Source organism: Quercus robur, chromosome 12 (genome assembly GCF_932294415.1).
Source record: "Quercus robur chromosome 12, dhQueRobu3.1, whole genome shotgun sequence".
NCBI classification, from domain to species: domain Eukaryota; kingdom Viridiplantae; phylum Streptophyta; class Magnoliopsida; order Fagales; family Fagaceae; genus Quercus; species Quercus robur.
In genome coordinates this window covers 37,973,804-38,001,677 of record NC_065545.1, presented here as the reverse complement: position 1 = coordinate 38,001,677, position 27,874 = coordinate 37,973,804, and the positions used below count along the sequence as shown (strand labels likewise).

At 36.3% G+C, this 27,874-nt stretch overlaps 4 protein-coding genes and 2 non-coding genes across 6 annotated transcripts; 4 read left to right on the top strand and 2 right to left on the bottom strand.

Moving 5' to 3' along the window:
• Window positions 1-2,071: 2,071 nt before the first annotated feature.
• LOC126708673 (protein ABCI7, chloroplastic) lies at window positions 2,072-9,343 on the top strand. The gene is made up of 4 exons (XM_050408528.1): window positions 2,072-2,188; window positions 3,304-4,263; window positions 8,173-8,432; window positions 8,839-9,343. Exons 2-4 carry the CDS (start codon window positions 3,391-3,393, stop codon window positions 9,152-9,154), a joined length of 1,449 nt encoding a protein of 482 aa, XP_050264485.1. The 5' UTR covers window positions 2,072-2,188; window positions 3,304-3,390; the 3' UTR covers window positions 9,155-9,343.
• Window positions 9,344-11,097: 1,754 nt separating this feature from the next.
• On the top strand, window positions 11,098-11,231 carry LOC126710661 (U6atac minor spliceosomal RNA). Its single transcript, XR_007649718.1, has one exon. It is a non-coding gene; the product is annotated as a U6atac minor spliceosomal RNA (small nuclear RNA).
• Window positions 11,232-13,543: 2,312 nt separating this feature from the next.
• LOC126709695 (signal peptidase complex subunit 1-like) lies at window positions 13,544-14,414 on the bottom strand. Its single transcript, XM_050410021.1, has 2 exons — window positions 14,131-14,414; window positions 13,544-13,998 (listed from the first exon to the last, which is right to left on the bottom strand). The coding sequence occupies exons 1-2, from the start codon at window positions 14,131-14,133 to the stop codon at window positions 13,717-13,719; spliced, it is 285 nt and encodes a 94-aa protein (XP_050265978.1). The 5' UTR covers window positions 14,134-14,414; the 3' UTR covers window positions 13,544-13,716.
• A 990-nt stretch (window positions 14,415-15,404) lies between these two features.
• LOC126710660 (U6atac minor spliceosomal RNA) lies at window positions 15,405-15,536 on the top strand. Its single transcript, XR_007649717.1, has one exon. It is a non-coding gene; the product is annotated as a U6atac minor spliceosomal RNA (small nuclear RNA).
• Window positions 15,537-15,615: 79 nt separating this feature from the next.
• LOC126710094 (pentatricopeptide repeat-containing protein At5g46580, chloroplastic) lies at window positions 15,616-18,065 on the top strand. Its single transcript, XM_050410473.1, has one exon. The coding sequence runs from the start codon at window positions 15,713-15,715 to the stop codon at window positions 17,858-17,860; it is 2,148 nt and encodes a 715-aa protein (XP_050266430.1). The 5' UTR covers window positions 15,616-15,712; the 3' UTR covers window positions 17,861-18,065.
• A 445-nt stretch (window positions 18,066-18,510) lies between these two features.
• LOC126710093 (protein phosphatase 2C 29) lies at window positions 18,511-26,645 on the bottom strand. The gene is made up of 4 exons (XM_050410472.1): window positions 24,458-26,645; window positions 22,168-22,281; window positions 20,827-21,091; window positions 18,511-19,198 (listed from the first exon to the last, which is right to left on the bottom strand). The coding sequence occupies exons 1-4, from the start codon at window positions 26,435-26,437 to the stop codon at window positions 19,074-19,076; spliced, it is 2,484 nt and encodes an 827-aa protein (XP_050266429.1). The 5' UTR covers window positions 26,438-26,645; the 3' UTR covers window positions 18,511-19,073.
• Between the last annotated feature and the right edge of the window lie 1,229 nt (window positions 26,646-27,874).

Genomic DNA, 27,874 nt, shown 5'->3' with positions numbered 1-27,874 from the left:
AAATGTCAGAGCAGTGGCTCTGATACCATATTAGAAATACTGAAATCTGTAGTATTGTATTTCATAATGAAAGAATATACATGAGTGCCTTTATATAAGAGGCATATGTGTGCAGTACAAGTAAGAGTGTAGTACAAGAATATGTGCTATACAAGTAATTTAGCTGGGCCTAAAGCCTACAACATTATACACGTTAACATTTTTTTTTTTTTAGGTTGAATTTTTATGAAGCATTTTAGTAAGGACTTTTTGTGCCACCTAAGAAAAGAAAAAAGAACTGAGTGGGACATTGTTAAATCCTCACCAAAAGAAGAAAAGGACTAGTATTGACTATTGACTATAAATGAGCCTAATGTTAAAAGTTTAGATTTATTCATTTAATATTATTTTAAACGTAAGTCGAATGAGCTCATTACCAAATAATATTACATATTCAAGTTTGGTTCATTTTCTTGTCGAACAAGCTTGAGCTTGTTCATGAACTACTTAATTAACTTTTTTTTTTCTTTTATATGGTAGAACCATAACTAAAATTTTTTATATAGAATTAACTAAAAGTTTTATTCCTTCATAAATCTATAAATTTCTACTATAAGCAAACTAATTATGTTATCAATAAACTATAAATAATATTTGATATAATGTGGACCTATTTACAAACTTACACAATTCAATATCAAGTCTATATACTCCCTTTAAAAAAAAAAAAAAAGAAGTCTATATAAATTTATTTTTACTTTTTAGACAAATATACATATAAAAATATAATATTAATATATAGTTAAATCGAGTATCATGTTTACAAGCTTATTCACAAGCACATTATAATGTTTGATGGTTCATTTTATAATTGAGCCTATACTTAAACTTGATCTTACCTTGTTTGCTAAATAAATGAACTTAAACAAGTTTATTTATTTATTTATTTTTCTCTCTCTTATGAGATGTGCTCGAAATTTTCACAAACAATTTTATAAGTTTTTTTCACAAACATTTTAATAGTGGGGCCCTAAACCTTTTTTTTTTTTTTTCCTTTGCCTAAATTTCAAAACTCACTCTCTAAGTTTCACTAATTTTCATTTTAGTTCTCTAAATTTGCATTCTGTCATTTCAGTCCTATAAGTTTCAAAACTCCTCAATTCAATTCTTTATTAACTTACCATACACTATTGCCATTAAATTCTCCAAACGACGTTGTTTTGCCCTTAATTTAATATTTAAAATTTATTTTATTATTTATTTTTTAATTTATAAAAATTGTTAATTAAAAAATTTCCACAAAATTAAAAAAAAAAAAAAAAAAAAAAAAAAAAAAAAAAAAAAACAAAAGCCTATCTATATGGTGGTGTCATCTCTCCTACACCGTAAAATCAAAAAAACCAACCCCCAATTCCTTACCCTAACTCGAAGAGAGAGAGAGAGAGAGAGAGAGAGAGAGAGAGAGCTAAAACAATTTGGTCTCAGTAGCTCCAAGGAGGTATTTCCAGGCAGCTCTTGCCAAAACATTTGGTTGGGTTGGGTAAGTTCACAAAATTTTTAAATGAGTAAAATATTATTTTGGTCCATAAACTTTACCAAAAATTTTTTTTTCATCTATAAATTTTAAAAAGTTCTTTTTTCATCCCTAAACTTTGTAAATGGTTTAGAGACAAAAATTGGGGTGAAAAAAGAATTTTTTTAAAAAATAGTTTAGAGATAAAAAAACAAACTTTTGGTAAAGTTTAAGGACATAAATAAAACAATTTTTAATAATTTAGGGACAAAAGATGAACTTTTCAATAGTTTATGATAAAAAAAAATGATCTTTTTAAAGTTTAGAGATGGAAAACAAAATTTTAAGACCCTGTTTGATACACCATTTTAAACATATGTTTTCAGTTTTTAAACAATATTATACGTATTTTTACACTTTTTCATCCACATATATTTCCAAAAAAACTGAAAACTGTTATTTAAACATATGTATCAAACGAGCCCTAAATATTTGACCTTTTTTTTTTTTCAAATTTTTGGAATGATGTGGCAAGCCACCTTTTGTCTTTAATGATGTGGCTGATTTCTATTGGTCAGGAATGCAAGATCAGCAAGCTGAGTTGTACTCCGACACTATTCTATAATTTCCGCTAAACTCATCTGCACAATCCCAAAGAGAGAGAGCCAGTGAAGTCTGCGACTTGCGGTACGAGAGGTGAGATTTTTCCCAAGTTGTTGGTTTGTTCACTTTTTTTTGTTGTTGTTGTTGGGTTTGGAATAAATTATATGATTTTTGTTGGGTTACCATAATCAATCAATCATGGTGGGAACTTTGACTGAAGTCTGAGAATTTGTTGTTAGCTACTAAATAAGAAACAGCATTCCTTGCTTAAAGCTGTTTGACTTTGGCCTGGCTTGGAATTGGGTTTTCATTCTTTGTGTTTATTAGTGCTTCTTGGTGCTTTCTCTTTTTAATGGGGGTTTGGGTTGATTTTTGTGTTTTAGAATATTTGGGTTTTGCTTAATTGTTGAATTTAAGCACTGGTTTTTGATTTTTTTTTTTTTTTAATGATTGGATGTGTTGGTTTTTTGCTTGCTACTATGGTTGAATATTAAATTTGGTAATTTTACTTGCTGACATGGGATTTCATTGCACCAAACCAAGTTAATTACCCTGCTTCCGTTTTTTCTTTCTATATTTAATCTTAACATTTTTTTTTTTTTTTTGTGTGTGTGTTTTAGTTGATTTTAGGTTCTTTGTGTTCATTAAGTCTAGTGTGCAAGTGAATTCTGGTGCTTTTTTTTTTTTGTGATTTTTGGGTTTTTCTTAATTGATGAATTTAAGTTTTGGGTTGTGATTGTTGGAATTTTATCTCAAGACTGGGTTGTGAAATCTTTCTTTCTGTACATGTAGGTTGATAGAAATTTTCTCTTTTTTTATTTAGACCTTCCTCTTTTTTTCTTATTTTGCATTATTGGTTGAAACTTGCTGCCTCATTGTAATCTGTAGATAAATGCATCTTTAATATTTGTTCTATATGAAGAGGGAGAAGGCTTTTTTGATGCCATGAAATTTTCAGTGGTAGTATGGTACCAAATCCCCAATTTTTGTTATCTTGATGTCTTGTTTATGTATATCATTATAGCAGAGCAAAATTGGCCTTTATCATGTACGTTATGATCAGAAACTTTGATGTTATACTATCTCTATCATCATTATTATTGCCTTTTATAAGTGATTTGTGTCAAGATTTATTTTTATCCAGTGATTCTTTAACATATATTATGAAGTATGATTATTGATATTTTTTCACATATTTTTTTAAACAGATTCTACAAACCCTCTCACTGATCCTGTGTAAAATTTCGATCTTGACAACCTCTGTGATCTGATTAGATTACAGTGATCCTGTAACCATGGCTGCTTTGGCCTTCACACCCCATATTCAAAGACCCCCAATCCCACCACTTTCAACACCCACCAAAGCTCCCAAATCCAGAACCAAAACCAGGGTCTCTCTCCAACCTTCCCCAACATTCTCTGACCCCTTTGTTCTCCAACTGGCAGAAACCCTTGAAGACTCGATCCCCTCTTCTTCTTCACCACCATTACCTCTCCAAAAGCTCAGAGACACCTCCTCCGAGACCCTTCTATCAACCCCTTGGCCCTCCCGCAAAGACGAGCCCTTTCGTTTTACAGACACCTCCTTCATTAGACACTCCCAAATCCACCCAATTCCACGCCCTCCTAACTCCTCAGCTCTCTCAGGCATTTCGTCAAACACCCAGTTCCCCAATCTTGTTGTAGCCGATGGCTATGTAGTAAATTCAGTGAATTTGTCTGAATTGCCAAATGGGGTTTTTGTTGGGAGCATGTTGGAGCTCTCTGAAGTGAGTATTATGAAAAGGGTGAGTGAATTTGTGAGTAATTCAGATTGTGGTGACTTGTTTTGGTCTATTAATGGGATTGGTGCACCAGATTTGACAATAGTGTATGTTCCTGCGGGGTGTAAGGTAGAGAATCCTGTTTGTTTGAGGTACATTTCAGTTGAGGGTCGGGACGAGGGGTCAAATGAATTGCCCGTATCAAATCCAAGGGTGCTTGTGTTGGTGGAGAGGGGAGGGGAGATTGGTATAATTGAGGAGTTTTTGGGTAAGGATGGACAGAATAGATATTGGGCGAATTCGGTTTTGGAAGTGATGGTTGGAGAAGGGGGAAAGGTTAGGCATTCTTATATTCAGAGGCAGTCTTTGAATGCTGCTCATATAAAGTGGACATCGGTTACGCAGGTGAGTTCTGTCTCTTGGCTTTTTTTTTTTTTTTCTTGTTCTTTTTTAAATGATTAAAAGTAGTCTGCAGAGCTCATCTGTAATATCTATTTAGGAATGAGAATGATGTTCATTTCTATGCCATCGTCTATTGTATTTTGTTTCTTAAGTCATTAAACATGGGGCAAAACATGGATCATCAAGATGTACATATCTTTGTTTATATATGATTGAAATTGTGGTCTGTTAAAATGACTAGTTATTAACGTGTTCTTGAAAAGCCTTCTCATATGATTCTGGATGGCTTAAAACTGAAAAATTCTTTGAGGAATTATGATAGGTATTTCTATAAATGGTTGAAGTTCAAATGAGATTGTAATGTGCTTATGGAAAAAAATAATTCTAAGTTAGGGCTGAACCTATATCATCAAGGTCATTGAAAAGAAACTGCAATATTAATAGAAAGAAAAAGGATGTGGACAGAATAAGAACTCCATTTAAATTGGGTCATCAATAGTTGAGAAGCCATTGCATTGGATTTTTGAACTATTTCTCGGTGGCTATGCAGGCATGTGCTCTGATTTGTGCATGCTGGCAGGCCCTCAAACAAAATGGACCTTTTAGCAAGCACACAAGTATTTCAATTATTTGCTTCTTTTCTTCGACAAAGTTTATTTGGCAATTGGCATGCAAAATCATCTATTACAATTGAGCACTAGTTTGGACTACGGATTATATATATATATATATATATATGTAGATTATTTCTTTCTTAAAGCTGCAAGCTATAGACCTCATTGCATCTTTCGTCTTCACCCTGTTGTCCTCTTTCCTCTCCATGGCTAATTTGGGTTATATTGATATAGCTGATACTTTCTTCTTTCAAGGATTCATAGGCCTCCTCATATTTGCTTCTATGAATAATTTGGGAGAAAAGAAATAGGTGGTTTCTTGTAGCTAGCATGCTACTTTGATTTAATTGGTTGAAATTTTCAAATTAAAAAAAAAAAAAAAAAAAAAAAAAAAAAAAAAAATAAAAAGGAATCCCTATAAATTATTACCATCGCAAGGGATTTATAAGGTACTAAGCTATTATATGTTGTTAGATTCAAAGCAATGGCTTTTTGTTTAGTGTTGGTATTGGACTCAGTATTAGGCTAGTAATGAACTTTGAGATGATTCATCATTTGATGTGCAGTTTGTAACTAGATAAATAATTGAGGTGCTTCTGATATTCAGAATTGCAAAATGGGAATGTTAAAATCTATAATAATGAGAAGAACAAATTGAAGCAGCAGAACTTTTAGAACAAATGTATGATACAGAAATATAAGATATACAATAATACTTTACTCAAGTATAAGAAAAAAGGGTCAAGGGCCTTGTAGCTCAACTAGCACCTCCTAATGTTTCCAACGGAGATATCTAAGTATTAAATCCCCCCCTCCGTCATTATATCTATTGAATTATCAAAAAATATGTATAAGAAAAGTGGGGAAATGTTTTAGAGAGTTCAATCTATCTTGCCCGAAGGTGATGCAACAGAAGCAACAGTTACATCAGAGGGTTCCTATTTCCTAAGCTCATGTAAAACCTGTTCTTTTGAGATCTCTGAAAAAATATATTCCTGGGAGCTTGTTCTTGTAATATATTTCTCAAGTGGAATCTCTTGAATTTGGATGGCTAAATTGTGTATTGTTTTTCTTTTTCTTTTTTTGGTTGAAGGGTTGGAGGTCTATCATACATCCCAAACCATTGAAGCCTCTTTTTTGGGTTGCTTCCATTTTGTGCTTTTAAGAGAGCTGGATGCAACTGTGAGAAATTGGTACTTGCATCATAAACTTTGTCCTTTTTAGTAGAAAATAGCGTCTTCTTTCATCTCATCTTTTTCTTGGATTGAATTTGCAATGAATTCCCAATCTGCTGTGCTCAGTTCTACTATTGATTATGTGGGCTATTCAACATTTGTCTTATTGCAAAAGATTTAAAAGCTTAAACTTTAGCCTATTATAGGGACTACTAGAGAAATGCTACTACAATTATTCAGCTCTGGTTTAAGAAAATTTTCATCCACTTCATTTCCTCTGCTGTCTCATTTTTAGTGCAGTTGAAATTTATGAAACAACCCTGGAGTTGATTTTGTAAAAAATGACTATGCTATGCAGATATTGGTTTTGAAAGCGCGCACCTCCACATGTGCGGATACGGTTGGTATTTATTTAAAAAAAACATGTAGATGTAGGTTTCAACAGTGACTTTGGTTTGATTTCCTAGATCATGATAGAACTGACCACACATGACTTGGGCATATCGTCCAACAAAGTTTGTAAGATCACTTAGTTGATTGTGCACCTTTCTTTATTTCATATCGTCTCATGTGCATGTGCATTTGTGAATGTGTGCTTTTGTCAATCTCTGGTTTATACGTGTGTTTGTTTGTTTTAGAGTTATTAGTGTTTTTCCATTACCTCAAATGTGCTTTTGGAGACAATATTTTATTTCATGAGCATAATAGGATTTTAGCATAATATACTCCACAAGAATATTGGGCTATAAAATATAAATTTTCCACAAGATGCTACATGGGTATGGAGGAGTCTGCTTATAGACGTAGAAATCTTGCTAGGCAGTTTCTAAAGCATAAAATTGGGCAAGGAGGATGGCCCCTTGCTTCCTAGCATGATTTTGGAATTATATATGATGCTGGATGCGTGCAAGGTCTAATGCTTTAGTTGAGATTCAGGCCGAAGCTCCAGGTTAGTCTTGCTAAGAAAGATTCTGTGGAGTTGTCTGCTGCTAGGTCTGGTATTTTTAGTTGTGCTAAAACCTGGGAGGCAATAAGATCTAAGCTCCCAGTTGATGGAGGTTGGTTTGGCATTCATCTAATATACCAAGACATTTTTTATCTGTTTGTTACCTATCAGAGATAGATTGACTGCCTTGGATAGACTATTGAAATGGAGTTATCAAGGTGACTATATGTGTGTTTTCTGTAGGGGCTGTGTAGAAACCAGGGATCACATCTTCTTTGAATGCCCTTTCCCCATGAGGATATGGCTCCAGGTTGAAGGATTCTTTGGTTAAGAAGGCAGACATGGTCTGAAACCCTTCAATGGGGTGTTTGGGCTTGAATGGAAAGTTTCTAAAATCTGTAACCTGCTAAGTTGCTTGGGCTGCTGCAATATAATTTGGTTCCAAAGAAATGTGAGAATATTTAATGAATCATCATGACAAAGAAAGCATTTTTTTCCCCTCCAAATTGGTAAGATACACGCATCCAGTGGGCCTTGAACCCATGACCTGACCCGCCAACCAATTATTACGGGAGAAGGAAGTTCCAGTTGAGATATTCATGCTTTCAAATGGGATGTAAGGGCTAGGATTGGTTACTGCAGGAAGTTACATGCTGCTTACAGAACAAAATTCTTTGCAACTTGTGGGGCATTCCTTGCTCAGTGTTAAAAGGGTAGGTGGGGCAGATTTTGCTATAGGCTGGGCCTGGTTTTAGGTTTTTTTTGCTGGCTTGTATTTTTGTTTGTTTTTTGCTTGTATGTAGCTGTGTTCCTGCAGTTTTTGTGGCTTTGCCTATTAAGTATTAACTGATTGTTGTATGGATTGTTGTGATTTATTAAAGTTTATGGTCATTCATAAATAAATAAATAAAAAGGAAGTATTTCAGCAACTTGTATTAATATTTTATTTACTGCTTGCTAGATATGTTGCATTCTAATCTTGGTAAATTTCATGTTTATGAATTTCTCTGTAGGGTGTGACTTGAACAATGAGTTCCTAACCTTTGTAAATACCTACTGCTTATGTCACAAGTCTGTCAATTTGTTAAGCCCATTATATGTATCTCTTATAAGAATTATGTACGATTTAATTTCTCCAGCAATGGTAGATCGGTAATTCTAAGTTGATTGTTTACAGGAAGCAGCTAGTACATATGAGCTTGTAGAGGTGAGCAGTGGTGGAAAATTGAGCCGACACAATGTCCATATTCAGCAATTGGGCCCAGAGACAGTGACTGAGTTATCATCGTTGCATTTGTCTGTCAGTGATCAAACACAAGATCTACATAGTAGACTAGTCATGGACCATCCACGAGGTTATTCTCGACAACTTCACAAGTGCATTGTGGCTCATTCTCAAGGACAAGCTGTATTTGATGGGAATATAAAGGTCAACAGGTAATTCTGTTTTAAATGATTACTTAAATTATAATGAGTTCTTTTTCGTTTATTTTTTCACATAATTGTTGCTGCTATATGCTATTACCATCCATAGTGGCAATCATATTTAGTTCATAACAAGTGACTGTTGTCGAGAGCTATTGCCCCTCATTGTCTACTAAAAGTCTAAAACCCTAAAACTCTATGGGTCATCTTTTTTCTTTTTTAAATTGAAGTTGACACTAAAAAAACAGCTAATTATGTTACTGACTGGAGTAGCTTTATGATTCAATTCATGTATGATCTAATGCTTTCATATAAAATTATCAGTTGCTTGCTGATAGATACAGGCTAATATGTGGAGTCAATAAAATTAGAGTTACGCATGCATGCTATATATCAATTTTATTCTTGTATCACGCAGATATGCACAACAGACAGATGCAGGACAATTAACTAGGAGCCTGCTCCTTGAACCTCGTGCAACTGTGAATATCAAACCCAATCTCCAAATAATTGCTGATGATGTCAAATGTTCCCATGGAGCTGCAATAAGTGACTTAGAAGAAAGCCAACTCTTCTACTTCTTGGCACGTGGCATTAACTTAGAGACAGCTAGAAAAGCTCTTCTCTTCTCGTTTGGAGCCGAGGTGGTAGAACGGCTGCCTAACCCTGTCAGAAAGGAAGTTGAGAGTCATATTAGGGAATTGCTGGATCCTACACTTAAAGGATCCTCATAATGAGAGATAATAGATGCTACGGTTATGTGTATCTAAATTTTGTAATGATTATTTGTTGCATTATTTAAGAGACTAGTCATTGAAATTCTAGAAATTTTTGTCCTTTGATTTGTATGTATACTGCCTAATGCTCCATTTGGTTTCTAAGCAACAGGAAGAGAGAAGAAAGAAAAAGAGTATTTGTTTATTTATTCAGACCCACAGTAGTGTTTATTTATTTTTTTAAGGAAAAATAATAATAATTTCATTCACTTGGTGGATATTGTAAAATCAATAGCAGAATGGCTGCCTCTCTTTCATTTGGGAACAGTTTATTTAATTTTTTGCTGAAAATTTTTTGTTGAAAATGTGTTAAAATATACTTATACTTTGAAAATATTTGAAAAAGTGAGAAAATGCGGAAAAAAGTGAGGTTTTAAAAAACTGTACATAAAATCTTAAAGCTAAATGCTGAAGCTGATGCCAAATAGGTTCAATATTTAGCTTTAAGATTTTATGGTGCTAGAAGTTTGAACTTGGAGATTTATCGTTTGTTCATATATTAGGAATTTGGTACTTATTAATTTTGCCTTTCAAAAGTAACTGGTGTCAAAATTTACTTTATCTTATTCTTTGACATATATTACAACTGGTTTTTATTTTTTAGTTTTCTTTTAACAGAAGGTATACTCAATCTGATTATATGCTTCAATCTAATTTTAAGAATCAATCCACAAGACCCTATTATCAATATTATCTTTCCCAGGAGTCCGTTCATTTGCTTAAAAAAATAATCCAAGAGTCTGTACATTATATATGTCTAGAAAGGTCACAGGACAGAGCACCAAGTATGTTTACCACTTTAAAAACAGAGCAAGTTAAGAAGCCACAGGATTTGTTCTAATACATGCAAAGCAAACGATATGTTCAATGGCAACTGATCTGATCAAATCTCAGTATTAACAGCAAAAATAGAAGCTAAAATTACCAGACTCATCACATGTCATTAGGAACAATTCCTAGACTCTTCATTGCTGTCAATCTCAATTGCTGCCTTACTTGCCTTCCACTTCTCTCACTCGAACTCGAATTCTCAACCTTCTCAATTTCTCCTTCAACCCAAAATACAATGGAAACAAAAATATGAGTCATATTAGGAACACAATAAAAATTTACAACTTTTTCAAATTAGTATTAAAAAAATATATACTCCATCTCACATCGTGGTGGGCCTATACATGAGGTGCTGGGCTATTTTAAGAATATTTTGAAATTTTTGTGAATTTTTGTTATTTTCCTAGTTTTATTCAATAATAATGAGTCTAATACTGATTCATTAGTAGCAATTTTAAGCCCAATAAAACGAACTAACAAAGTTTATGTCTATAGACTCTCCTTATATTTCTTTATTATATGTGAATTTTGACAAATTCAGTATTAGATTGCATTTTCTTATTTTATCCTCCATACTTGCAAAATTTCAAGAAAATTAAAGATCAATAACTTGTCATTAATACTCCCGTATACCCTTGGCGCGATGATCACTCCACTAGTATGAATATTTGTGAGATATCGGGGGGCAAGAGGCGGGGTTTAAGTATCTAGAAGGGAGTTTCACACACAAATACTTAAATTAGGCTATAATAAAATTTCTATCTTATATAAATTAAAAAATAAAAACTTGTTATCAATCAAATATTTAAATTTCAAGTTTTTGGTATTAAATTATGTATAAAAAAATTACTTTATGGATTAAATACTATATAATATACAAGTTAAACGAAATTTGACATACATGTTAAGAACATGCAACCCAACAATTAAATTTTCAAAATTTGTAGTGATATTAGAATTTGTAGCCATGAAGATGGTACATGCTAGACTCAACTGCAATTCTAATCCCACATCGCAAACATCTAAGAAAGTTCGCTTCTTTATAATTATCCTATTGCGACAAAGAAGACGTGTTCGTAAAAAGGAGAGATGGTTGGCATCTCCCCTGACAGGGACGGGAACAGCTTTCGAGCTTACCTGTTAAAGGTACACATCCGGTTAAGGCTTCCCACCCTTCGGGGTGGATCTATAACCCAATTTTTTTTTTTTTTTTCTTCTTTTTCGGGTCATAATTTTTTTTTTTTCATTTTTGGGTCATAATTTTAGGGTACCTTCAATTCGGATAAGGTGAAAAATATCTTCAAACATCTTTTTTGACAGTAAAACAATGGTATCCTCAAACATCTCTAAGTTAAACTAAAAGGGAGTTTTTTTTCGTAAACCCTCTCTCTCTCTCTCTCTCTCTCATGGCTACTTCTCTGTCTTCAGTTCTGGATGTCCATTTTACAGTCCATCTCTCAGTCTCAGACACAAAGAAACCCAATATTATCTTCAACTCTCCTTTCAGACAACACATAATAACCAAAAGAGGATTTACCATTCTGTGTAACTCTTCCAAGACTCTCCCAAAACCCTCTCCAGAACCAACCCAGAAAAACCCAAATTTATCTGACCAACTCAGGCCTCTATCAACAACCACTCTCCCTAAACCCACCACTCACCAAAACCAGCTTTTGTCCAAGCCTAAGTCCACTTGGGTCAACCCCACCAAGCCCAAACGCTCTGTGCTCTCCCTTCAGAGGCACAAACGCTCTTTGCCCACAGGCCCAATGACTGTGACAACTCTGAAGCTGCTTTCTTGTCTGTTCTTCAAGAAATCCCACATTCACCCACTAGAGAAAATGCACTTTTGATACTCGACAGCTTGAGGCCATGGCAGAAAGCTCGCCTGTTCTTGAAATGGTTCAAGACCCAGAATTTGTTTCCCTTGGAAACTATATTCTACAATGCCACAATGAAGTCTTTGAAGTATGGGAGACAGTTTGAGCTCATAGAGGCTGTATACTAAAGATTCTATCTTCAGAGATTTCAACCTTCCTTCAATCTTTTTAACAATGTTTTTACCAAACTTTTAATTTTGTAGAGAAATGTTTTTACCAAACTTGACAAGTCAAAAACTCTCTTTCTCCGTTCTAGTGAAAAATAAAATAAAATAATAATAATAATAACAACATAAAAGTACTTCCTACTTTTTTATGGTACGATTAAAAATACAGATCCTCAAATTAACAGATCAGAATGATGATTTTGACCCTGATAAAATAAAAACCCTTGCAGCATAAATATTTGTTCATCAAATTTGATCCTAGGATGTCAGGCACAATTTATGATGGTAGGCCATAGCCAATTAGCCCTGATGCCCACTCTGATATCCAAAGTGGTAAGAACTGAGACTGACAAGGTTTCCATTCCAAAAAAATAAAAACAAAGACTGCCACAGCTTGAAAACTTTATGCAAACATGCAACTACACATAAAAGTATCCACTTAATTTGCAAGTATTTCCAATAAGAGAATCGCAAGTTAGGGTTAAGGCTTAGTAAAGTTGTAAAATGTCTTAATTTTGATATCCCACAATTTTTCTAATCATGCTTGCATCATTTGAGAAACCAGTTCTACATAATACATAATATATATATATATATATATATATATATATATATCTCTGTGTGTGTGTGTGTGTGTGTGTGTGAGTGTGTTTATACACATTATGGGGGGCATACCTAGCACAAAACATTTTAAGAAAATATTGCACCTTTGAGAAGCAAGAATCCATCATTTACCATACTTGTTAATTTGATATGTTCAAATCATCCAATCTTGGCCAAGTATATAAGGCAATGAGGAATGAGTAAACATAGCCACCAAGCATCTTTGGGTCATCATTGTTTACTTAAGGCTTCACTGCTTTTCTAAGTACCAAAAGGCACATACGGACCTTCCACATCCTCCTATTTGATGCTTCATGATACCATCTTCTTACTAAATGACTCGATATCATTGAAAGAAAAGCTCGAAGGGGGGCATTTCCTTTTGGAGAGTTAGACGCCCTATATTACACATGCATTTAGTGGCTCCTAAACCCATAACCTAACCCTTCACTATATTTGGCCATTTGCATCAAAGCTCACTGGCAAGTTAAAACTCCCTATCAATAATTTACTGAGCCCAATTTTGTGGAGTCGGCTATGCATCTTCAATAGATTAGTTAGAGTCGGTCACATGTATTATTGATAACAAACCCCAACATCCAACGTCCAAATTGAAAAATGGGTAGAGCCATATAAAATGTTATAACATGAAACCAACACAAATTAATTCAATAACACCCCGTCATCATATTTCAACTACAATGGTGATCAAATCTTCAATGCCAGCACGATCATACGCATCACCATTCGCATAGATATATCATCACTTGAGCAAATTTAAATTTTTCTCAGAAATTTGACTGAGAGGAAGGCAAAATAAAAAGAGAAATAGTAGTAAATCAGTAAACATAAAAGACTAGCAAAGCTGATCAAAACCAAGAAAAGAAAATTCTTTCTACCCATTGTCTCAAGGTCCAAAATTCAGGGCAATCAAGTACACTGTATTATCCATATCAGGAAGGAAAAACAAACGCACAAAAACATCGATTTTCAACCCCTAGCAAATTTGCTTATACTAAGATAGATCAGTCGAACTGACCTACTTCTTAGCAGGTTTCTTCTTCAAACTCACAGCCTGCTGCTGTTGCGGCTTGGGATGCTTCTCGGCCACACTGGGGTCCAACCACTTGAGCGGGTGGCGATTGAAGAAAGGCCAATTGGGGACTGTCACCAATGTGGTGAGAACCACACCGCCAGCGTATATTAGCATCATCATCTGGAAAGATCCCAATACATAGCCAGTCGCGAAAGAAACAGCAGCGAATGCCAATAGCAAAATCTGCATCAGCTGCTCCGCTAGCTTTTGCCCTTGCCAATCCATCTAGAACACAATCCACAAACAAGTTCGATTTTTCAATCAGAATTTATCAAATTTATGGAAACTTAACCCTAGATCATCAATCCAATCGATGAAACACCTAAAACTAAATAAAATTTTTTTCAACTAACCCACCATCAAAATTGCACAGATCAGAGTCTGAAGAGGAGGGTTGTGGAGTTTGAGACACGGTGAGTGCAACGAAAACTTTGAATCAGCGAGGCGCAGTAGGGCCAACTGGACGACGTCGGAAAGGAGGCTAGGATTTGGGGCGGCGATCAGGCTCACCTTGGCGACGCCGGTAGCAAGGATGCTAAGGTTAGGGATTTGAGAGAGATATCATATCAGAGAAACGGGAGAGTGAGAGATTTCAGAAAAGAGATACAATACTCGTCAGAATTTTCTCAAACCAAAGCCACGTGTAACCTACGTTTTTTTCCTTTTAAAAATTTTGGTTCGGACGGGTCGGTTTAGAAGTCAAGGGACCCGAAACCGACCCGTAAAACCGAATTTTAAACTTAATTCACACGCATCTGACCCGTATAGACAATCGGATCTGCCCATTGGCCTTCAGGTCGGACCGGGTGCGTTAATGGCATGATGCGTGGCCAATGGTGGCAACTTGAGATTTGAAAGATAGTAGCAAGATCAACTTGAATGTGATCTTGATTTAGTGATGTGGCAGCATCGTAAAGGTGACGTGGACGTTGGGTTTCTTGGTTGACAACTTTAGAGTTGATTGTGTGTGATTTCTTAATTGATTTTTATTTTATTTTTTAAAACATGTTCTTAATTGATGGTTGGGGGTTTCAATGTGATTGGCAAAAGTTAAGTGAGTAAAGGTGCTATAATTTAGGCTGAGTCTAGTATTTCAACGCATTGAATCCAATACAATAGGAACAAATGATCAATTTTGAACACTTATTTTATTCAATGCTTTAGAGCACTCAACAAAAGTAAATAGAATTAGTTGGTTTTGGTCATTGTATATGATTTAAGGGTTTGGGTTGGTTTTGGTTAATGTATATGATTTAGGAGTTTGGGTCATTCTTGACTAGGTATGAGTTCGATCTCATATAGGGGTTCATGAGTTCGATTTGGGCAATGAGCCTCGATTTGGTTTTGGGGTGTAGTTTTGGTTGGGGGTTCACTTTAGGCACATGAGTTTGACTAGGCGATTTGTAATATAAAACTATAAAAGGTAAATCCGTTTTTGTTACGAATTATTCTCCCTATGTTGGAATAATAATTTTATGAATGTGTTATTCTTTTTTATTTATTTATAATTCTTGTAGTAATTTTATCCATAAAGATGGTACCCGCTATACTCAACTACAATTCTAATCCCACATCGCGAACATCTAAGAAAGTTTGCTTCTTTATAATAATCCTATTGCATTAGAAAGAATGAGTTCGTAGAAAGGAGAGATGGTTGGCATCTCCCCTGACAGGGACGGGAACAGCTTTCGAGCTTTCTTGTTACCTACACATCCGGTTAAGGCTTTCCATCCTTCGGGGTGGATCTATAACCCAATTTTTTTTATGTTTCTCTTTTTTTTTTCTTTTCTTTTGGGTCATAATTTTTTTTATCTTTTTTGGGTCATAATTTTAGGGTGCCTTCAATTCGGATAAGGTGAAAAATATCCTCAAATCTATGTTAAACTAAAAGAGAGATTTTTTTTCTTAAACCCTCTCTCTCTCTCTCTCTCTCTCTCACATGGCTACTTCTCTGTCTTCAGTTCTGGATGTCCATTTTACAGTCCATCTCTCAGTCTCAGACACAAACAAACCCAATATTATCTTCAACTCTCCATTCAGACAATACACAACAAGCAAAAGAGGATTTACCATTTTGTGTAACTCTTCCAAGTCTTCCCCAAAACCCTCTCCAGAACCAACCCAGAAAAACCCAAATTTATCTGACCAACTCAGGCCTCTATCAACAACCACTCTCCCTAAACCCACCACTCACCAAAACCAGCTTTTGTCCAAGCCTAAGTCCACTTGGGTCAACCCCACCAAGCCCAAACGCTCTGTGCTCTCCCTTCAGAGGCACAAACGCTCTTCTTACTCATACAACCCTCAGGTCAGAGAGCTCAAGCTCTTTGCCCACAGGCTCAATGACTGTGACAACTCTGAAGCTGCTTTCTTGTCTGTTCTTCAAGAAATTCCACATCCACCCACTAGAGAAAATGCACTTTTGATACTCAACAGCTTGAGGCCATGGCAGAAAGCTCGCCTGTTCTTGAAATGGATCAAGACCCAGAATTTGTTTCCCTTGGAAACTATATTCTACAATGTCACAATGAAGTCTTTGAAGTATGGGAGGCAGTTTGAGCTCATAGAGGAGCTTGCACGTGAGATGATAAACAATCAGATTGAGCTTGATAATATCACATACTGCACCCTTATTACTTGTGCCAAAAAGTGTAACCATTTTGATAAAGCTGTGGAGTGGTTTGAGAGGATGTATAAAACAAGTTTGATGCCTGATGAGGTGACGTACTCTGCTATTCTAGATGTGTATGCCAGATTGGGCAAGGTTGAGGAAGTGTTGAATCTGTATGAGAGAGCAAGGGGTAGTGGGTGGAAACCTGACCCCATTGCATTCTCTGTGTTGGGGAGGATGTTTGGTGAAGCAGGGGACTATGATGGTATTAGGTATGTCTTGCAAGAGATGAAGTCTCTTGATGTGCAGCCTAATTTGGTTGTGTACAATACATTGTTAGAGGCAATGGGTAAGGCTGGAAAGCCTGGTTTAGCTAGGAGTTTATTCCAGGAAATGGTGGAATCAGGGTTAACCCCGAATGAGAAAACGTTAACTGTACTTGTTAAGATTTATGGCAAGGCTAGGTGGTCTCGAGATGCTTTGGAATTGTGGAAACAAATGAGTTCGAAAGGTTGGCCGATGGATTTGATATTGTATAATACGTTGTTGAATATGTGTGCAGACCTTGCATTGGAGGAAGAGGCTGAGAGGCTGTTTGAGGACATGAAGGGGTCAGAGCGGTGTAGGCCAGATAGTTGGAGCTATACGGCAATGCTTAATATATATGGGAGTGGAGGGAATGTTGACAAAGCAGTGGAGTTGTTTGAAGAAATGTCTGAGTCAGGTGTTAAGCTCAATGTGATGGGGTGCACTTGTTTGATTCAGTGCTTGGGAAAGGCTAAGAGAATTGAAGACTTGGTTAGAGTTTTTGGTGTTTCGATTAAAAGGGGGGTTAAGCCAGATGACAGGCTTTGTGGATGCTTGCTATCTGTTGTGTCCTTGTGTGAGGAAAGTGAAGATGTTGATAAGGTCCTTGCTTGTTTGCAGCAAGCTAACCCAAAGTTGTTTGCCTTTGTGAAATTGGCAACAGAGGAAAAAACTAGTTTTGAAACTGTCAAGGAAGAGTTTAGGGGTATTCTCAGTGAAACTGCAGTCGAAGCACGGAGACCCTTCTGTAATTGCTTGATTGATATTTGTCGAAACAGAAAGCTTCATGAGAGAGCTCATGAATTGCTTTACTTAGGAACCCTATATGGGTTATACCCAGGTTTACACAACAAGACTGTACATGAGTGGTGCCTGGATGTTCGGTCATTGTCTGTTGGTGCAGCTCATACTGCACTGGAAGAGTGGATGGGGACTCTTTCCAAAATTGTCCAGCACAAAGAGGAATTGCCAGAGATATTTTCGGCTCAAACAGGTTCAGGAACCCACAAATTCTCTCAAGGACTAGCCAATTCCTTTGCTTCTCATGTGAAGAAACTTGCAGCACCGTTTAGACAGAGTGAACAGAAAGTTGGTTGCTTTGTTGCAACTCGAGAAGATGTAGTATCTTGGGTGCAGTCAAGGCTTGCATCCTCTGCTGCTACAGCATAATTGATGAACCAGGTGTAATTACAAAGGCAATAGTTTTCACTTTTCATCATTGCTTTTTTCTTTTTTGGTCTTTTAAATATCATGGCATAAATATGTTGATAGATGTCATTTGTATTTGTTACATTAAATTGCACACTTTATTCTGCTTTAGATTTTTGAAATGTAACATTGATCTTGATATCAAAACAGAGAGGACTCTTTAATTGGCTTTGGTTGCAGTGAGAATACCCTCAATAATTATTGTTCTTCAAGCTGCAGTGCAAAGTAGCTTTGCTCTGGCACTGAAGATTATGAAAAATGTATTTTTCTACTCCTTTGGATGATAGTTTCTGTACAGGGTCAATCCAGCTTTATTTGTAAGGATAACACATTTTCTTTTTCTAGATTTATGTTGCCATCCAAGCAAATGGACCAAGATATGAAACTACTTCCTATCGCAGAGTACGTAGCTATTTAGTTTTCTTGGGGTTAATTGCACTCATGAACAAAGTTACCTATACAACAACTTGTTTCCCTTGTTGGTAGGCTTGGGATTATTCTTCCTTTCCCCATTGCTCTTTCACAGCTGATTTATGAGCATGCTTTCTTTTGGAAAAATTGTGCTCAAAAGTGATTTTGCATTCTATTTCTACGGCTAAGCTACGCAAGGATTTGAAATAAATTTCCAACTCTTTTACCTGCAGTGGTGAAAATACCACTTCAAAATTACAGATGCTCATTTTGGACAAGGGCATGCTCAAGTACAGTAAGTAAATTTGTAACCCCACCAATTTACAACCCCATTTTCTTAGCTCTGAACAAAAAAGGGATGAGAAGCACAAATGAATGGAAAGAGCCTCCACCTATGCAAAATTTCTATTTTTTTCTTTTTAACCAAAAAAAAAAAAGTCTAAAATCTTAAAAACAAGAAGATTTCTTTTCTTTTTCCCTACAAGAGCATTTCCCTACAACCCCCCATCTACAAATTCCCATTTTCATCCTCAAACCAATTTTTTTTGGCATCTAGTCGAAACCTTGATTATCTAAGATTAGCCTTTTTGCCATTATCTGCCAGGGTTCCTCTATAAGCTGTATTCTTATGCTGTGCAACAAAAAATACTAATGAGACCCAAGAAAAATGGGTCATTTACTTCTGATACTGCTTGCGAGTAGCTCGAGTTGAAAATTGAAACCGCTACTTCACTTGTATAAAGATCGCTTGTTTATGAAGGTTTCAGAGGTACTTTCCTGATGACTTCCAAATTCTTCCTTCAAGTGATACAACCATAACAGTAACATCATCATGATACTTTCTGCGATCTCCTTGCGGGATGTCCAATAATTCATGGAAGTCCATTCCTGCAAACAATACCACTTCAAATTTAACATTTGCAAGCCCACAAAATAGAAGTAGAATAGCAATGGATTAAGTTGAAATGATGGGGCCAAATGAACACAAACTGAATGAAGTAACTATCCTAGTTTGAGCTGACAATTTATTTCATAAGAGATATTTCTCTCTCCATTTAAAGAATCCAACAGACTACCAAGATAGCTGCAAATGCTACTGTTTCCCCTCCATTCAAGAATAAAGTAAGTGAAGTCAAGCACCAAGCTGGTAGGAGAAGAAAAATGAGACAGATAAAGATGTTTAGCTCTTATCTTATTTTGGTAGCTACTATTTATGTGGGGAAAAAATAACTGGGCCCTGATATGGGTACATTTCCTAACCCATTTGTCTTAAAGAACCTCTAACATAAAACAGCACAAGAGAGACCAGTAACCACTAAAAGCATGTTTCCTACCTTACCAAAAAAAATGTGTATGTTTCCTTCAAATGAGTTTCTTTTTCTTTTGCAAAAAAAGGGAAGGGGGATGAACTCCACGCACATGTATTGCTCAAAAGGGTTAAATGAGTTATAATTTCACTTAATCTTTTCAGTAAATAAAGAAAATTTTATAAATAAAAATAAGAGGGAGCAACTTAGGTACAGGCTGTTTACTAAAGATTCTATCTTCAGAGATTTCAACCTTCCTTCAATCTTTTTAACAATGTTTTTACCAAACTTTTAATTTTGTAGAGAAATTTTTTTAACAAACTTGACAAGTCAAAAACTCTCTTTCTCCGTTCTAGTGAAAAATAAAATAATAATAATAATAACAACATAAAAGTACTTTTACTTTTTTATGGTATGATTAAAAATACAGATCCTCAAATTAACAGATCAGAATGATGATTTTGACCCTGATAAAATAAAATCCCTTGCAGCATAAATATTTGTTCATCAAATTTGATCCTAGGATGTCAAGCACAATTTATGATGGTAGGCCATAGCCAATTAGCCCTGATGCCCACTCTGATATCCAAAGTGGTAAGAACTGAGACTGACAAGGTTTCCATTCCAAAAAAATAAAAACAAAGACTGCCACAGCTTGAAAACTTTATGCAAACATGCAACTACACATAAAAGTATCCACTTAATTTGCAAGTATTTCCAATAAGAGAATCGCAAGTTAGGGTTAAGGCTTAGTAGAGTTGTAAAAAATCTTAATTTTGATATACCACAATTTTTCTAATTATGCTTGCATCATTTGAGAAACCAGTTCTACATAATACATAATACATAATATATATATATATATGTATATATATTTGTGTGTGTGTGTGTGTGTGTATGAGTGTATTTATACACATTATGTATCCACACAGAGAAATACAGTTTACAAAGGCAAAATGATAATATCAAGATCAGTTTAGTTACTTCCCATGGAGAAGTACATGACCTGATCAGTGTCTTCCTAGACTAGAAACTTAAGTTGGGATTAAGGAGTAATTGAGTTGAGGTGAGTTGTAGTCTTATGCTGGCATCACGTAATTTTTGAACTAATTCTTCCATCAATTCAGAAACATCTACAAATCATATATGGAGAACAGTGTCTGCATAATAAATGACATGATATCAAACAGTAGGAGAATGACTATTTACCAGCTTTCTTGGCAGCGCGGAAAAGAAGCTCCTCTATCAAATGTTGTGCAGGATCTCCATCAGGGAACTTCTCCATGAAACTCTCAACTTGTGAAACCACTTCCTGATTACTCAGATACTGATACAGACCATCAGATGAGAGAACTAAGAACTGGTCTCTAGGACACAGTCTATGGTGGCGAAGAGAAGGCAAGCAGGATATGTAAGGTGCAGTGCCAATGTACTCGTTCCTAAACATTTCCAGCAGTGCATCATTCCATCTGGGCTGCACGAACATGGTTGTTGCATTATTATGTTAGTCTATATTCCTATAACATATGATGCATCCCAAAAAAAACACCATACATGGAAAGCTTCATACAGTAGACAAAGCACAGAAACATAATTCTGATGGCAGCACTTGTAAGTTAGTACGCTTATACCACAAGAAAAATAACTTCTAATTTAATTTAATTGTATCATGAAATGCATAATTTTTCATGTAGAATGCACACAATGGATACATGCATAAGTAAGCCTGACCTCGTAAAACTTAAAGCAATTAAATCCCATTAATCAATAAACAGACTAGAGAACAAGCTTTGCTAAAGATGGGTCACTCCAAAAACAAAACAAGTTTGTTTCACACCACAACCTATCAGAAGATGTGGAAAACATCATGCATGAATATCAGAACATATTCAGGAATAATTTCTGACGCACTTTTTTGCATTCATACATTTTTTTATCTTCCATGCTCCATACCCATCTCCCCAAACCCCCACTCAAACCCACCTCCATGACAAGGAAAAAATTAATAGGTTCTTCATTCACATCATTCAAAGATATTTAACACATTGTCTTATTAAGAAATGCAAAAAAATGTCCAAAATGAAGTCCATCTTACTTAAAAAAAAAAATATATATATATATTTTAAAAGATAAAAAAAATTATTATCATTACACAAAAACTACAACTAAAAAGATGTAAACCGTTTGCATGTACTCAATTGAAAGAGTTTACCCTTCAAGGCTTTTATTCAACCTACTCAAGAGAAAAGGCGTGCCTGTGTGCCAATTAGCTGAATCTGTTTTAATTTTATTTCATACCAATAGTAGACTTATGGCCCATAAATTGCTTACATTTCCCTCTTTTGTAGAACCAAGTCTCATTTAGATGCCATGATGACCTCTAAAATGATGAATATTCAGTCATCTTTAAAAAAAAAAAATCTGAGGAAGTACTAATCACTAACTGTTTGATGTTTCTGTGACAACAGTGTCATGAGTTCTTGTCCAATAGAATTAGTTTAGAAGGAAAAATTCTCAAGAAAAATTATGAGGAAGAACAATAAAGAGAACCTGTTTCAGAGATCCTGCCCCAAACGCTCTGGTGACCTTGAGACGACCTTTTACTCTATCATTGACAATGCACTGTTTATCATCTGGGTGCTCATTCTTGATTCTTATGACTTCCTGCACATTGAAGACAGTACTTTTTAGCAAATCTGAGCAACTACACATCAATCACATGACCAGGATGCTTAAGAAGACTAATACCAACCATAAGTACCAAAAAGGAAAACAACTAAACAGTCATCATTAATAAGAGAAAAATATGAGCGTGCAAGTGCACACATGGGTGTGACACAATTATCAAGTGTCTCAAAGCTCATGAAGGAACCAAAGTAATGGCTTTCATTTCAGCATGAAATGAATGTACAAAAGTATGGAAATCTGCAAAAAGCACAGGGCCGTCTCAATAATTGAAAACACTCCCATTACTAAAACAGTCATGCATTAGGTCTGTACGAATTAGTATTGAGAAAAAGATAGAAGATGCTGTATTTGCCCACGTAAATATGTATCATTCTTCTGAAAAAATGTATCAGCTAGAAGGCAAATGCACTGAAAGAAGATTCAGGCGGTTCAGCACAGAATAGCATAAACTTAAAAATGCGACAAGTTCTCTGAGTTCAGCAATTTTGATCTGATTGAAGCACAGAGAGGCAAACAAAGTTGTGCCAAACTAGAACTGATTCAACTCTTAAGCTAAGGTACAAGAAAAGCTCAATGAGATTGAAACTTCTCCATGAAAAAGGCTGAGTCTCCAGGAAATGATCAATTTTAAGCTATGCAATCCTGCTTGATCACCTCCTCAAAAGACATAGCTACAACCAAAAAGTTCTAAAACCATACAAAACCACATAAAGAAAGATCTAAAGAGAGTACAAAAAGTTCAGCAGATCTTAAGAAACTACCAAAATATGTACATCATAGAGAATTTGACAGGGAATAATTTGCACACATAAATGCATCAAGTAGACATCAAGAAAGGTAACATCTGAATCCAAGATGATATGATATGAAAAAAATGAAAAAGAAACTGATGAGGAAGCTTCTGCACATCTTCCTTGTTCACTTGCAAATAAAGGGTTTAGTGACAGCATGTGTCAAGACAAATGACAAAATGGGAAGTAAAGAAGGAACAAAGGAAAAGGAAGCTTCCTCATATCACCACTAAAAGACAACTAATAAAACACCAAATACAAGTCATTAATCTATAAGTTCAATATCTTTTTATTATTATTAGTGATACGGATTTCACTGCCCTTTAAGATGACATTGGAAGTTTTAGGACTACAGACATGAACTATTCTTCACTTTCATATATTTGCTTTAAAGGCAATAGAAATTCTATATGGCACAAACCCAAAAGAAAGGTTCTAGGTGGCAATTTCTAAGGTTCAGATTGAAGGCCGTCATAAGAGAATTATATATGATGAGGAATCACAGTGAATCCATTTCAACCATATGCACTGCAGGCAGTCTCTTGCACAACTTAAACATAGTAAGCACCTTATCAGGTTGACATTTCTTTTCTCTCAGAGTCTATGCATTGAGGAAATACAGCACAAAATCTTAGAATACCTAATATGCATATTACTAAGACAGTAGAATGCACAATTAAGTGAGAAAATAATTATTTGGCCATATTAATCAAAGATGATAAAACTGGCAACACACAGTTATGATTGCCAAAGATCTGAAATGGCAACAAATGCAGGTCAAAATTTTATTTCCTTTTTAAGCATCTAAATCTATATTTGCCAATAAGTTGAATTCAAAATAATACTAAAAAGAGACTGAACTCTTAGATACTCTATTTCCTATTCAGAAAACCATACCCCAAAAAACTCACAAATCACTAATGGGGATATGGATAGTGGACCCATAATTCACAGACTGAACAAACTAATGGGACAAAGGCATGTGACTTCTGCCTAGATGGAAGGTCTTAGAAATTTTCTTATCCCAAATTTCCATCAATAGCTCTATCATAAAACTCATCCAAGCTATAAGTGCCCTTCCAAATACAATCCTCTGTTCAAGGCAAAACAAGAGTCAGTACATTACTAGTCTCTAAAGGTCACTGGGCACTAAGTTTGTATGCCAATTTGGAAACAGAGCAAGTTATGAAGCCACATGATTCCTTCCAATACATGCAAATTAAACAATATGTTCATGGAGAATTTCAATAGCAACTGATCAAATCTCAGTATTAACAGCAAAAAATGAAGCTAAAATTTCAAGGAACACGTCATTAGGAACAATTACTAAACTAAATATTTTTCCAAAATTCAAAACTTACCTCTTCAATGCTTGTGCTGTGATCAGTAGAAAGCTGCAATGCCGCCAATCTCATTGCTTGAGCCTGAGCCAGAGCCTCATTTGGGGCCTTAATTGCCTTTTCACCCACAGCTGAGGACTCCTCAGCAATACCCTCAATGCTTGACCCAATCATACTTGAACCAACCTCTTGCGGCTCATACTGCGCAACAATAGCCCTACTATCACCCACATTCATCACATACACATCCTCATCCCTCATTAACACAACCAACAAACACGAACCCATCAATGCAAGCTCTGGATTGCTATCAATTACCTTATCCGTCATATCCAAATACGCAAGCTCTGTCAGTTCGAGAGCCTGAGACAATGCCTTCAGAACCAATTCGTGATCCACGGGTCCCTCCTTCCGCTTCCTCCCACTCCTAGAAGACTTCTCCTCCACTCTATTCTCAACCTCAACCTTCTCTTTCTCCTCCAATCGAAAACTCCACGGAAACAACCTCCCACCATGACCCTCCTTGTGCTTCGACAACCCCTGCTTCAATTTCGACAGCAGCAGCCACCGTCTACTCACAGCCGAACCCGCATTGCTCACTCTAAGCGCATCATCCACCGAAAACGCAAACCTATCCGACCCAGAAAGATCTAGGCCATCTTCTGCATCATCCTCAGCCAAAAATTCCCAAAGCCGCCTCCTCCTGACCTCTATCCCCTCCTCCGATTGAAACGTCACTTTCTTCGGCACTGCCACCATTCCTCTATCACCAGAAATTGGGTCTGATTCCAAATTCGAAACGAAATCATTCCTATTTCCAGAGTTCTCTTCACTTTCTAAAGCTACATTTACTGGGTTGTTGTTCTCGTTATTAATGTTGTTACTATAAGCATCATCATCATTATTAATTACACTAATATTAATGTCATCACTAGGTAGCTCAGGCTCTTGTTGTTGTTGTTGTTGTTGGTCAATTTCCCAAAACAAGCCTTGGAGTTGATTGTATACGGCACGATAGAGATTACCCATCAAGAATTCCGGGGCGTCGGGGCCGTTGAAGCCGTCATATATTCCGACGAACAACCACCCTTGCTCCTCCGAGACCACGACGTGGACCCGGTCCTCGCCGGCTTTGCCGAGCGCCCACTGAACGTTATCCGACTCATTTCTGGCCTCCGAATCGTCTGCATTCGCATTACCTGAACCGCCTTCCTTGCGGCCCACGAAATTGAGCACCGGCACAACCCACGGCCGCTTCTTCTCCCACGACAACGCCTTCCGAATCCCCGAAATGCCCTTCTTCTTCTTCCTTCTTACGTACATGCCACCGAGCGGAGCCGAGAACGGAACGCCTCCGCTATCGGCGGCGGCGGCGGAGGATGAGTCGAGTGGGCCGGAGAGTGCGCCGCGCTCGATTGGACCCGAGAGGAAGAACCCGCCCCGCTCCCGCTCCATGACCGGGTCCATGCCGCCGCCACGTGGCACGGGCTGGAGGGGGAGAGCGCAAAACGACGAGGTGCTCTCGAAACCGTTGACGATACTACCCCTGACGCCGCCGCCGGAAGTGACGCCGGTGGTGAGAACAGCGTCAGTGGCATCGTCGTAAATATTGTCAAGCTGAAGGACTGTTCTGGGAGTTGAGCTGTTAGCACTAACCGAAGCTCCGGAAATGGCCCGAAAGGTAGTCGTAGCAGTAGCAGTAGAAGCAGCAGCAGCAGCAGGAGGCTCGGGTAAACCGGGTCGGGTCTTGGAAGAAGCAGGAACGGCGTCGTTTGTGTGAGAAGGAGAGAAGCGGAGAGAACTGGAAGGAGAGAGAAAGCGATCGGAGTGAGTAGGAGAGAGAAAGCGAGCTGAAGATCGGACGTAGCAGAAAGAATGGCCTAGGGTTTCATCCAACGGCTCAGAAGCCGCGAAAACCACCTCCGGGTTCGGGTTATCGGTTTGGTCCGCCTGGTTCCTTGCTTTGAAGCAGGAGAACAGGCTCGACACTCCGTTTCCCATCACATTTGACGAACTCTATCTCCGCCGTTTGGCTCCCGAGAAAATGGAAAATTAAAAAAAAAAAATTGATTATGGAAAATGTCCTACTCCGGCAAAGTCCAAAGTAAAAGCAACCAAGAAATTTTTTTAAAAAATGAGTACTAGTGCAAGTACTAGTAGTAAAAAAATAAACACAGAGAGAGAGAGAAAAAGTGAGAGAGTGTTTGTTTATTTTATTGTTAGAAAGAGAGAAGACTGACTAACTGACCTGGTTTTGGTTTTTATAGAAAGAGAAACACTCACACACTTTCTCTCTCTAACAAAACAAAAAAAAATTTAAATAATTTTAATTAGTTGATAAAGATTTTTGTTGGAAAATCTGGAATTTAAAACACCCTGTATATATCAAAAATGATTCTTCTCGTTAAAAAAATTTTAATATCCAAAATTCGCCATCACCAAAAACTATAATCGAGTAGTGTGATTAAACGGACGCGGTTGAAATTCTATCTTATTTATATAAAAAATAAAAAATAAAAAGAGAATTTTTAGTTTGATTTTGATTTTGGTTGGGGTGTTTTTCTTTTGTTATTTACTGTAGTGGTTGGCTTTGTGGGTTGACGGTTAAACCTGGGGGACACGTTGGATGCCAGGTTGGTTAAATGTGGGTCCATGATGGGTGGTAAGCAGAGAGAGAGAGAGAGAAATTTGATTAGTTTGACAAATATGGGGGTGGAGTTTTGTGTAAATGACGGGTCAGTCCTTATGGGTTGCTTTTGGGAAAGTTGGTGGGACTGGGGCAGACCGGGCAGGAAAAAAGAGTCAATGAAGAAAATCGAGGAGGATGTATAGGGTTGTCTTATAGGGAATAGGGGTACTTTTGTCCTTTTACTTTTCGGACTTGACCCGAAGGCCCGTTTATATAGATAAGGCCCTATTGGCTATTTGTCACAATTTGTCAATTCACCATTTTGTCCTTCTATTTTATAAATGTGTTTATATTATTCAAACTTCTTATTTTATTTTATTGTTCAAAACAATAGCCCAAAGAATTAGTTTCTCATTCAACCTTGCATTTCCTTAAAACTTATATAATCAAGCTAAATTATGGTTGATTGTTGTTTAAGGAGTGATAAAACACTTACATCCCTAGTTTTTTTTTTTTTTTTTTTTTTATTATTACTTATTTGCTTAAAGGTACAATAAAAAAAATCATAACTTAGTTTTTTTTTTTTTTTTTTTTAAAAAAAAAAACTCATTTTCATAGAAGGCAAACAAAAGGCAAAATTTTGGAAACTAATTTATTGTTGCCAGCTAGAATCAAAAGTCATAGTTCATACGTTACTCTCTCGCTTTAGTTTATCTTTCCTTATAAATTATAGTAGACTGTAGACCCTACCTAAAGATTCTATTATGATAAAACTATAATAAAATTGTCAAATATCCGTTACTTTTCAA